Source organism: Gymnodraco acuticeps, unplaced genomic scaffold (assembly GCF_902827175.1).
Source record: "Gymnodraco acuticeps unplaced genomic scaffold, fGymAcu1.1, whole genome shotgun sequence".
Classification (NCBI taxonomy): domain Eukaryota; kingdom Metazoa; phylum Chordata; class Actinopteri; order Perciformes; family Bathydraconidae; genus Gymnodraco; species Gymnodraco acuticeps.
In genome coordinates, this window is record NW_022992277.1 from 83,608 (window position 1) to 95,939 (window position 12,332).

Consider the following 12,332-nt stretch of genomic DNA (forward strand, 5'->3'; position numbering starts at 1 on the left):
GCTCTCCCATTGGAGGCGTGGCTTTATTTATACCCATCATGACCTTTAACCCTCTGGAGTCTAAGGGTATTTTCTCGATTTTTAGATGTTTTCTTAAATCACCTTTTAAATGTATTTCGTCTAAAATGGCACCCATGTGTTAAATATCAAAATGTTCAGGACAATCTCTGGTCTTGCTATATATGCAAATTACTCACCTTAGAGCACTGTTTGATGAGATAAGTAGCTCAAAAGCTTAAAATTTGACATCTGATTTTCGGAAAATCTTCAAAACTCTTGTGAAAACACAGATTTACTCATGTGATCGAATTGTTTTGGTGTTTTAGATTTGGTTACCAAAGTCTTAGGATTACAAAAGTAGTGAAATATTTGAATTACACTGTATATAAATGTGTTATTCATGTCTAAAATGGAATTTTATAAATTCGAATTCTGAGTAAAACAGCTGTCAATCACTCTACTTTCACCACAGCAGGGACTGAGATATATCAGGACTGAATAATGACTTCATAATACATAACAAGGTTCATATGATGTGTAAAAAAAAAAAGAATTGAGCATTAGAACTTTTTTTTTCAACCAACAATTTATTATAATACCAACAATGTATATAAATATAACTGCAAAATCTCACTATTTACAATATTGAACATCAGAATTTTTTTTCCTTCAACCAACTATTCATTATACACTGACAAAATGATCCTTCCTCCAGTAGTCCAATACATTGTCCAGTTTCAGCAGCCCCATGTATTTATAGAAATCCTCTACAGTCAAGTCAGTCCATTTGTAGGTTTTACACTTTCCCATCTCCTGTGCAGCCCACTTGTTTGTGTTGGTACAGCGTGTCTGTACTGTTAGTGCACTGAAGAACAGCTTGAACAGGTCAAGGGGTTTGTTTGATACTGTTGAGCTGAGCTGTGGCCCGGGTGTGCGAGCAGGTTGAAACCTGGAGACAGGGGGAGCAGTGTCAGGGTCTTCGCCTGTCTTCCAAGACAGTGGAGCTGGCTGCTGTGCAGGTGGGGGTGATGGTGCATGGGCAGCTGGTGGCTGTGTGGGAGGTACGTGTGCTCTACGAGACCTCTTTGCTGTCCGGGTTGATGGTGATGGCTGTGGCTGTGGTGGAGCTGAGGTGTATCTTGACCTCGTCGCAGGCAGAGATGGAGGCAGCTGTCGTGATGCTGGTCCGCTAGTCCTTGGTGGGGATGGCAGTGGTGAAGGCCCTTGATCCACGGTAGATCTAAACATGGTGGCAGGCACAGCTGGAGGCTCCTGGATAAATGTCATCTGTGAAACCTCTCTGTAAAACAAATAATAATTGTGGGACAATAATTATTAAGAAGTTCCACACACACACACGAAATGGGGTTTTTCAGTGGTTTATAGGGACATACCTTTCCCACCATCCTGTCATATTAAAAATAAGGTACAAATATTTCCACTGAACCCCAGAAGACAATTTCCAATTCAAAAGAAAAATGTCACTTTCAGAACATACATAATATAATAAATATAAAATATGTGACATTTCACAGGCTTATGGGGCCGGGACCAAATTGTGGTATATTGGGCCAACTGGGTTTATGAGGTCTGTTTACATACATCACACAAACCTAGCCACTTGGTGTTTTATGGGGTCAGTTGTATTTATGTGGTCTGTTTACACACAACACACAAACCTAGCCACTTACTGGTCTATGGGGTCAGTTGCTCATTTACCTGCAGAAATTCAGTTAAAATGATAACAAACCTGTAACTTTGCTGCCCTCACTGTTTTCGTAACTGAAGTTTTAATAATAAAATAAGTGATAAAGTATTATGTAGGCCTAGCTTATAAAATAATGTATAATGTATAGCCTAATGTTAACATTGACATTAAAGTTCTGCTTTGACAGTCGAGGCAGAGGGAAATTATGGACAATTGGACACGATCAAATACATAAGTTAACGTTCACTTTAGTCAGTTGTGTCAATCTATCAGACTAGTTTTTAGTATAAAATATGAACGACTTACTTCACTATGTTCGATTATCCAGGCGACTCGTTGAAGTTCTAGGATGATAATGCCGTTATTCGCGGGTAACACTCAGACGTGGGGGCGAGGCCTAGTTGTATGACGTATGACTTACATGCGCGAGGCTGAAATTTGCCGCCATTTTGTGTGTAAAATGGCGGGGGAATGTGTAACATTTGGCGGAATTTTGTATCATTTATTAATTCAGAAATCAACACACACACACACACACACACACACATCATGGTTTATGAGGTCAATATTTGTAAAGGCCATACAACATGTGTGGGGGGTGAAAACAGTCAAATAGCAATATTACCTAATAATACAGACATGGTACTGAGTATACAATTATTAATTATGCATTCAAATATTATTGTTCAATAATTATAAGAATTTAAATTCCAAGGTTTACGAGACCACCAAAATTGGTCTCATAACCCGACCGGTCTTGTAATGCTGGTATGTAAACCTGAATATTGGTCTCATAAACCACACACACACACACACACACACACACACACACACACACACACACACACACAAAATGTCTCCGTTGTGGGACAAATAAAGGATTATCTCATGCATCTACACATGTAACCTTACTTATACATGCCAAAAATAACGTTTACACATAAATAACATTTACACACGAGTAAACGTTTACTAATCAAGAGTCTATTTTGTCCCGAGAAAAAGTTCATGAGGGGAAAATAAAAAGGTTGATAAATCCATTGTTCATTTTTGCGGTACTCCTCACAAAATGGCAAATGCACTACAAGTTATATTTACACTTACCCATCCTCAAATGGATCCCTGCTGTAGTGATGGCAGTTTGACACTGAAGCTTCGAACGGAGCTTCAACCCTGGACTTCCTATTCCATAGAAGCAGTGCTTCGAAGCTTGCTTCAAATCACGTGACATATGACGTCCGAAGCAGCAACTGCTTCAAATCACGTGACATGTGACGTCCGAAGCAGCAACTGCTTCATTTCCTTGAATGAATCAACTGACTGGTTCACGGTCCATTCACGCGATTAAATGCACTGCCTCGTCTCGATTCTGACAGGTGACAGGTTGAAACAGTTTCAAACTTGAGTGCTTCAACACTTTATGACCGCTCTAAACAATGCACAATGTGTGGGTTGTTGTCGTAGTTTGCGTTGTTGCTGTTGAGTTGTTGTTGTTATTGCATTTGATATCATTATAGAGCAGGCCAGGAAGTAAGATAGGTCGTTCTGGCTCGGGAAACACTTTGAAATGTGGATAAGTTGTGAACAAAAAGAGAATTATCAGTAATATAAAAACAATTAAATATTTCAAGGAATAGATAGCCCAGTGGGGAGAGCCGGCGGCCCGAATGCGGCAATGTCTTCCGCGCAGCTGGTTCAAAGCCCGGAATGGACGTATTTTAATCATTGCTTTTCAACTTTAATAACTGATAAAAGGTCCTCACCGCCAAAAAACATGTCTAGCACTCTCTAGTTTCTTCTCAATAACCCAATACACACAATTATCAATCTTTAATTGCAAATAGAACATGATATTCAGTCTTAGTGTGTGTGTGCATCGAATATTTTTCAAGGCAAAGATACGTTAAACCCACTGCAGCCTTGCACTTCGCCAGGAGAGGTCGCTGTAACTGAAGCTTCGAGAAATGAACCTATTTCCGACACAATTGTCCAAGTGGTTCGACGCTTCATTCAAAGCTTCATTTTGCCATCACTACCCTGCTGTCCCTGTATTCTTCTTCTTCAGAAGAGTCGAAGCCTTCAGGTTCTGATGAGCCATCTTCTTCACTGCCGCTCGCGAAAATAAAATCCAGCGCGTCCGCAACGGTAAAGTTCCTTCGAGCCATTTTCTCTATCTTCTTCACAGACTAAAAGACTGAAACTGATGGGAGACACCTGTTATATGTTTTTTTATTGGTGGGTAGGTCCTTAGATTTCTAGAGTGTCCATTGGTCATTTCAGACCGATGGCTGCCGGCCGGCCGAGATGTCCTTGACTGACACACAAATCCACCAATCACACACAGTGTAACGCCGAATCAAGCTGCTTTGAGCGGCAATATTGGCTGCTGTGCCCTGAGTACAGTCTCACAGGAGATACTCTTGAAAAGCTACGATTCTAGCGATTCCGCAGATATCTGAATCATATTTATACTCCTTACAAGCGAACATCTATGATTAAATACGTAAATAAATGTGCACTTGCACCACCGACTCCAGAGGGTTAAAGCCCACCTCTGCTCCGCGCCGTCCTTTAGATGAGCCTGGTCAGATTGATAAAAGAGGGAGTTCAACACACCGGCATAAAGGTTATAACAATAATCTGATTTTAATGGTAAAAAACACAATACGAAATACAAAGTGCCCTGAAACAGAGCACTCCGGGCTCCCCGCTCTACTGCCGTGCGATACAGATATCAGGACCAGCCAGTCAGAAACAGGGAGCATTTTGCATGAAGAAACAACAGTATGGACATATTTGGGGCGGAGATGTGTGTTGGCTCTTCCGTCCCATTTTACTCCTAAGCGAATCAGAGAGTCCGTGGGGAGGAGTTTGGGTCGGTTGCTCACTCCCCTAGGTGTTCTTACTGGTTGGATTCACTTTGGGTCGGGCCCAATACAGCGAATCAGAGTTCTGGGAACAAGTATTTCTCTTCTGAACAGAGCGTGAAAGCCTCGGAACTCTACAAGGTCAGAATCACTTTTTATCTTATACCTGGGTTAACTCCTTTACTTTCCCAGGGAAGGTTTCACACAAACTATTCTTTTCTAAACAATCAAACATTGTACACAGATATATTGGTATCAAACATTGTACACAGATATATTGGTGCTTGGGATTATGTTGGCCCCAGAAAGAACCTTGAAAAAGAACATGTGTGTGTGTTAGTGAGGGGAAGTGTATGTGTGTGTGTGTGTGCTGATAAGCGGAGGCGTATGTGTGTGTGTTGCTGATATCTGGGTCAGGAAGTGTATGTGTGTGTGTTTGCTGATGAGAGGAAGTGTATGTGTGTGTGTCAGGGTCTCTGGGTCATGGAGTGTAAGTAAGAAGGTTTATATATATAGGATTACTTTAAAACAGTCCCAAATAATACATGTTCACTTCAATACAGTTCAAGATAATACCTGTTTGCTTTAGTTGTCATATGTGAACTATTATTACATTTAAAGGATAAGTTGTTTGTTACACATGACACATATTGTGTGCAGTAGACAGTTGTATTCGTGCTTACAAGATCAGGATTCAGGTTTGGTAACAACAAGCTGTTAACTGTTAAGCCCCAAGCCCGTTTTTCAGATCTCAGGCTCAAAAGGACATGCCCAGAACAAATGACTATATCTTCACTTCTAAAAGGGGTACATTAATATATTTGTTCTCAAAGCAATGGTAAACCTGTGAGTCTGATGTAGAAAAGTCATAATCAATATAGATGTTTTTATTTAAAAGTAAATTCAGATTGAACATAGTAAAAACAAATGTAAATTATAGTTTCCATCATTAGTAGTAGTAGTAGAACCTTTATTTATCCAGGAAAATCAATTAAGAACACATTCTTATTTACAATGATGACCTGACAGGAGGCAAATAATTCCTGAAGGGATGGGGTTTGGGAGGAAAACAAATAAAAAGACAGACTCCGGGCACTACAGAACACAGGAGACAACACAAACACATAGAGCAAAGATGACAGGCATAGCAGTTAAAAATATACATGTAAAAACTCTAAAACAATATTGCTGTGGTTCAATCAGTCATTAAAATCAGCATCAGGCAAAGCATGTGTGTACCAGGGTGTCAATAATAGTGACATTGAAGGTGCGGGGCGGGGGGAGACAAAGGTTTTCATTTTCAACGTTTTTTGAATGACATTCCAGCTATCTGCTGCTGCAAATTGAAAGGCGGAGCGGCCAAAGGATGTATGGGCTTTGGGGATCTTTAACAGGATGCTTGTAGCTGACCGGGCGTTGTGCTTCGGGGGTGTGCGGAGTTGCAGTAATTGTGTGAGGTAGAAGGGGGTGAAAACCACCCTTGAATTATGGGATTGGAGACAAAAAGCTTTAGGATTCCAGACTATAACATATAATAAGTACCCTGTATCAAGATTGATGCAAAACAAGTGAATTGCGCTAGAATTTGAAAATACACAGCCGGAAAAAATCTGCCACTTCCTTACAGAGCCCCTCCTCCTCCAACAAACACGAACGCGCACATGACCAATGAGGGCATGAGAGAAGTTTGTGCACAGATGGAAGGCTGACAGGCAGGTAGGCCATCCAGTTACTTTAGCCGGGCCAGCTCAGATGATTGGTCGTGCTTTTTACCGAACTACGGCTTCCACTGATGACATTTTGTAATGGATATTTTGTCAAAGCACTTCAGATATTCATTGCTATCGGGATGTTAAGAGCATTCCATGAAATATAACAAAAAGTGTATCTCGAGCCGGTTTCTCAAACTTACCTACCCCACCTTTAAGTGTTCATATATATATATATATATCAAGACTGAATCTAACTAGATGTTCTCTAGAGGGCAATACTGCACAATCACTGTGAGTTTAAGTGTCTACTGGATTTATTTGTATGCGTAATGGATCAGGGTTTTGTTTTAACTGTAATGGCTTGAAATCGCCTACAGTATGTTCTGGGTGACCTTTTAAATTTAACCAGATCTTTATTTAGCTACCCTTTTCCTGTTTTTTAGGAGTGCTAGAAGCGAAGGAATTTTAAAATGAAGGTAATTGTTTTGCCCCTAGAGGCTAGACTCTAGCCTACAAAAAACTATACTATTACTACTACTACTACTACTACTATTACTACTACTATACTATACTAACGATACTCTAGCCGCTTAAGTGTCTACTGGATTTATTTGTATGCGTAATGGATCAGGGTTTTTTTGTTTTAACTGTAATGGCTTGAAAATCGCCTACAGTATGTTCTGGGTGACCTTTTAAATTTAACCAGATCTTTATTTAGCTACCCTTTTCCTGTTTTTTTAGGAGTGCTAGAAGCGAAGGATTTTTAAAATGAAGGTAATTGTTTTGCCCCTAGAGGCTAGACACTAGCCTAAAAAAAACTATACTATTACTACTACTACTACTACTACTACTACTACTATACTATACTACGATACTCTAGCCGCTTAAGTATCTTCTGGAACCTTGTTGATGTGTAATAAATTGATCTAATAAATGTTAACTGTTTAAATATATATCCTGACTGAATGTTATTATATGTTATTGCTCACTCATTTTGAGCTTTAGTCTGTTCTGGAAATGTTTTTATGTCTTACTAATTTCTGTTGTTATCATATTTTCTAAAGTTTCATTGTCAAGGCGGCCTTCTTGGTAGTCGTCGGGGACATCTGGGACGATACAAGAAAGGAAATTAATGAATCTTCTCCACCGTGGTGTTTTCAAGGCGGCTATCTCCTGAACACAACGTTCTTTCACTTGTTGGAGTTCACGGATTCTCTCAAGCAAAGTCATTATCTCTGAATCCTTCTCCTCAACAAAGCGTTCCTTCTGTTGTTCCAGTTCGTGATTTCTCTCATGCAAAGTGGCTATCTCTGCATCCTTCTCCTCAACAAAGCGTTCCTTCTGTTGTTTCAGTTTGTGATTTATCTCAAGCAAAGTCATTATCTCTGCATCCTTCTCCTCAACAAAGCGTTCCTTCTGTTGTTCCAGTTCGTGGTTTCTCTCATGCAAAGTGACTATCTCTGCATCCTTCTCCTCAACAAAGCGTTCCTTCTGTTGTTCCAGTTTGTGGTTTCTCTCATGCAAAGTGGCTATCTCTGCATCCTTCTCCTCAACAAAGCGTTCCTTCTGTTCTTCCAGTTCGTGGTTTCTCTCATGCAAAACTACTATCTCTGCATTTTTCACTTCAACACAACGCAACTTCTCTTGTTTGAGTTCCTGGTTTGTCTTTTGCAGGCAGCCATCTCTGCATCCTTCTCCTCAACACAGGGTTTCTTCCAGTTGTTTGAGATCCTCTGCTTTGTCATTCTGATGCATCTTGAGGAGCTTTTCATATTTCATGTTTCAGTTCCTCATAGTTTCCCGCGCAAAACTTTCTGCTCAATTTTCAGGGCATTCATTTTAACATTGTGCCTCACTTCTGGTTCCACCTTCACCTCATTTTCCTTCTTGTCCACCTTCGCCTCCTTCTCAACACAATGCTCCTTCTCTTGTTTCAGTGTTTGGTTTTCCTTCAGCAAGGCAGCTATCTCTGCATCCTTCTCACTCAACCACAGCGTTCCTTTTGTTGTTCGAATTCCTGGTTGCCTTTTGCAAGGTGGCCATCTCTGCTTTGTCCTTCTCGTGCATCTTGAGGAGCTTTTCATATTTCATGTTCAGTTCCTCATAGTTTCCGCGCAAAACTTTCTGCTCAATTTCCAGGGCATTCATTTTCACATCGTGCCTCACTCCTGGTTCCACCTTCACCTCATTTTCCTTCTTGTCCACCTTCTCCTCAACAGAACGTTCCTTCTCTTGTTTGAGTTCCTGGTTTCTCTCACGCAAAGCAGCCATCTCTACAGCGTTCTCTTCAACATAACGTTCCTTTTGTAAATGGAGTTCCTGGTTTCTCTCACGCAAAGCAGCCATCTCTACAGCGTTCTCCTCAACATAAACATTCCTTTTGTAAATGGAGTTCCTGGTTTCTCTCACGCAAAGCAGCCATCTCTACAAGCGTTCTCTTCAACATAACGTTCCTTTTGTAAATGGAGTCCCTGGTTTCTCTCACGCAAAGCAGCCATCTCTACAGCGTTCTCTTCAACATAACGTTCCTTTTGTAAATGGAGTTCCTGGTTCTCTCAACGCAAAGCAGCTATCTCTACAGCGTTCTCCTCAACATAAACATTCCTTTTGGTAAATGGAGTTCCTGGTTTCTCTCACGCAAAGCAGCTATCTCTACAGCGTTCTCTTCAACATAACGTTTCCTTTTGTAAATGGAGTCCCCTGGTTGTCTCTCACGCAAAGCAGCCATCTCTACAGCGTTCTCTTCAACATAACGTTCCTTTGTAAATGGAGTTTCCTGGTTTCTCTCACGCAAAGCAGCTATCTCTACAGCGTTCTCTTCAACATAACGTTCCTTTTGTAAATGGAGTTCCTGGTTTCTCTCACGCAAAAGAAGCCATCTCTACAGCGTTCTCTTCAACATAACGTTCCTTTTGTAAATGGAGTTCCTGTTTCTCTCACGCAAAGCAGCCATCTCTACAAGCTTTTCTCCTCAACATAACGTTCCTTTTGTAAATGGAGTTCCTGGTTTCTCTCACGCAAAGCAACCATCTCTACAGCTTGCTCTTCAACACATGGTTCTTTCAGTTGTTTGAGTTCCTGGTTGCCTTTCTCAAGGCAGCCATCTCTGCTTCGACCTTCTTGTGTGACCTCTGGAGCATTCCGTATTTCATGTTCAGGTCCTCATTGTTGACGCGCAAGACGTTGTGCTCAATTTCTGGACTTTCACGTTCACATTTTGCTTATATAGCTCAGCTGCATTCTCTGTATATGCTTTCAGCAACAACTTGATTTCCTGATTTTCTTTTTGCAGAATCTCGAGCTTGACTTCCATCTCATCTCTATTGTTCATCTCCATCTCTACTGCGGTGTAGAAATGACCTGTTGTTAAGCAAACTGAATATAATTGTTTAAACTGAATTAAAGCCACAAAAATGGAGTTCACTTAGATTATCCTCGTTAAAATAGACGTGCAAGTCTACCTAATGTTAGCTTGCTACAAAACCCTATTTCTGCAATGATCTGACACTAGCTGGAACAGTTCCTTCTGCCTCTGACTGATGCTCTGACGCTCTGATGAATTCACCGTCACAGCTGAGACCTGCAAAACTTCTAAAGCATCAAGGCAAAGATGATGTCATCAATCTGAAGGTTCCATTTGCTGATGTCAGTGAATGCATCAGCTGACAGGAAGTAGAATGGACCCATGCTGTTGCCTAGCAACGCAATTCTGTTTAATAAATAATATTAGCTAAAACGCTAACTCGCTTTTGAGAGATTTTAAATCTCAGAATCTGCTCAGGGCGAAACCTGCTTTACAGCTCTCAGCACTCAGCCTGCATTATTAACATAGGCAGGGCCAGTTCTATTGATTGCGTGAAGTAGAACTGCGTGACTCAGTCATCCTTTAGCTTCAAAAAGCATTTAAATACCGCATTTAGAAACTGGATGAAACTCAGTGTGCATCTGGACCCGGTGACAAACATTACCTATTGACGCAGCCAACCACTGTAAGTTATATTCTTGTTTAATTAGACTTCCTCGGTTTCATTTATTCGACTCTGTATATTGTTACTGTAGCTAAAACGGCTAAATCGCTTTTGAGAGATTTGAAATCTCAGATTGCTCAGGCGAAACCTGCTTTACAGCTCTCAGCACTCAAGCCTGCATTATTAACATAGGCAGGGCCAGTCTATTGATTGCGTGAATTAGAACTGCGTGACTCAGTCATCCTTTAGCTCAAAAAGCATTTAAATCCGCATTTAGAAACTGATGAACTCAGTGTGCATCTGGACCCGGTGACAACATTACCTATTGACGCAGCAACCACTGGTAAGTCTATTTCTTGTTAATTAGACTTCTCGTTTCATTTATTTCGACTCTGTATAATTGTTACTGTAGCTAAAACGGCTAAATCGCTTTTGAGAGGATTTTAAATCTCAGATCTGCTCAGGCGAAACCTGCTTTACAGCTCTCAGCACTCAAGCCTGCATTATTAACATAGGCAGGGCCAGTCTATTGTCGCCCATCAGCTGTAGATAGTTAACTAATTAACTTCAGCTGTGAGAACTGAGCAATCAGGCGTCCATTTCGGTAGCTCTTTCCTGAGCGTCAGCTTCAGCGGCAGACAGGCTAAGACTGACAAAGACTGACAAAGACATTAGAGTCCTACAGGAGTCACGAGGGAGGCAAAGAGGAGGCAAATCCTACTTTGATTGAGCTAAGTATCGTTGGCGTTTTTAATTTTTAATTTTGTGTATTTAGCCCCTCATGCTATAATCATGTGTATTTTCTCCATTCCTGTTCATGTGTCTTCTCGCAATTATCACTGGCCCCGTGTATCTCGTAATCGATATAACCGGCCTGCTCTCGTCTATCCCACGTGCTTCCACTGAGATCCAACATCTAGTTTCAGGTGGCCTGTGGGAACTCGCCAGTCAGCTGTTCCTAAGGCTGACTTCATCTCTGGCTACACCTCCCTGCAGTCCTCTGGATTTCCTTGCTCTCACTGAGAACCTGGATTACTCCATCCAACACATCCACCCCAGCATCTCTCTCCACTGCATATTCCTTCTCCCATACACCCCAGACCCACTGGCAGAGGAGGTGGCACTGGTCTCCTGCTCTCTCCCAAATGGAGCTTTTCCCTCTTCAAGCTACCTACTTACTCCTTCCACCTTGAGTTCCATGCCGTCACAGTAACCCATCCTATACAGTTAACCATTGTTGTTCTCTACCGTCCACCAGGCGCCTTGGGGGACTTCTTGGAGGAATTAGATAATCTCCTCTCACACATCCCTGAAACTGGCCCCTCCCGCTGTACTTCTCGGAGACTTCAACCTCCAGATGGGGAAGATAGACGAACTAACATCTCTGTTAACCGCCTTTGCCTTTCTCACTCTCTCCGTCCCCACCGACTCATAAAGCTGGCAATGTCCTTGATCTCATATTCTCAAGGAACTGCGCTACTTCTAACCTCTCTGTAAAACCCGCTCCACACATCCGATCACTTCGTCATTTCATTCTCTCTATCCCTTTCCAAACATAACAAACTAATCTCTTCCCATCCTACACTTGTCCGCCGTAACCTTCGCTCCCTCTCTCTCCCTCTACCTTTGCCTCGTCGGTGCTCTCAGCCCTCCCTTCCTCTGATTCGTTGCCAACTACTGCCCTCCAAACTCTGCTGCAGAAACTCTCCTCTCTACTCTCTCAATCCACTCTGGACTCGCTCTGTCCTCTGACATCTCGGCAGGCTCGTCAGTCCCCTCCGGCTCCCTGGCTAAATGATGCACTGCGTGCTAATAGAACCGTCCTTAGGGCAGCAGAGCGGAATGGGGTGGAAATCACAAACACCGTGACGACCTCCTAACCTATCAAGCTCTCCTCTCCTCTTTCTCTGCTTCGATCTCTCAGGCAAAAAGCACTTTCTTTCAAGATAAGATCCAATCTTCCTATTCCATCCTAAAAAAACTATTTTCCATCTTCTCCACCCTCTTGGACCCTCCAAAAGCTCCTCCCCCTCCTCACTTCTGTCACAAGCGACTTTGTTACCCACTTTGAAAAAAA

The 12,332-nt window shown here is 41.8% G+C and overlaps 1 protein-coding gene across 1 annotated transcript; it reads right to left on the bottom strand.

The window, feature by feature from the left end:
* Positions 1-321: 321 nt before the first annotated feature.
* Positions 322-3,975, bottom strand: LOC117540630 (formin-like protein 14). Its single transcript, XM_034207408.1, has 3 exons — positions 3,745-3,975; positions 2,813-2,829; positions 322-1,300 (listed from the first exon to the last, which is right to left on the bottom strand). The coding sequence occupies exons 1-3, from the start codon at positions 3,871-3,873 to the stop codon at positions 685-687; spliced, it is 762 nt and encodes a 253-aa protein (XP_034063299.1). The 5' UTR covers positions 3,874-3,975; the 3' UTR covers positions 322-684.
* Between the last annotated feature and the right edge of the window lie 8,357 nt (positions 3,976-12,332).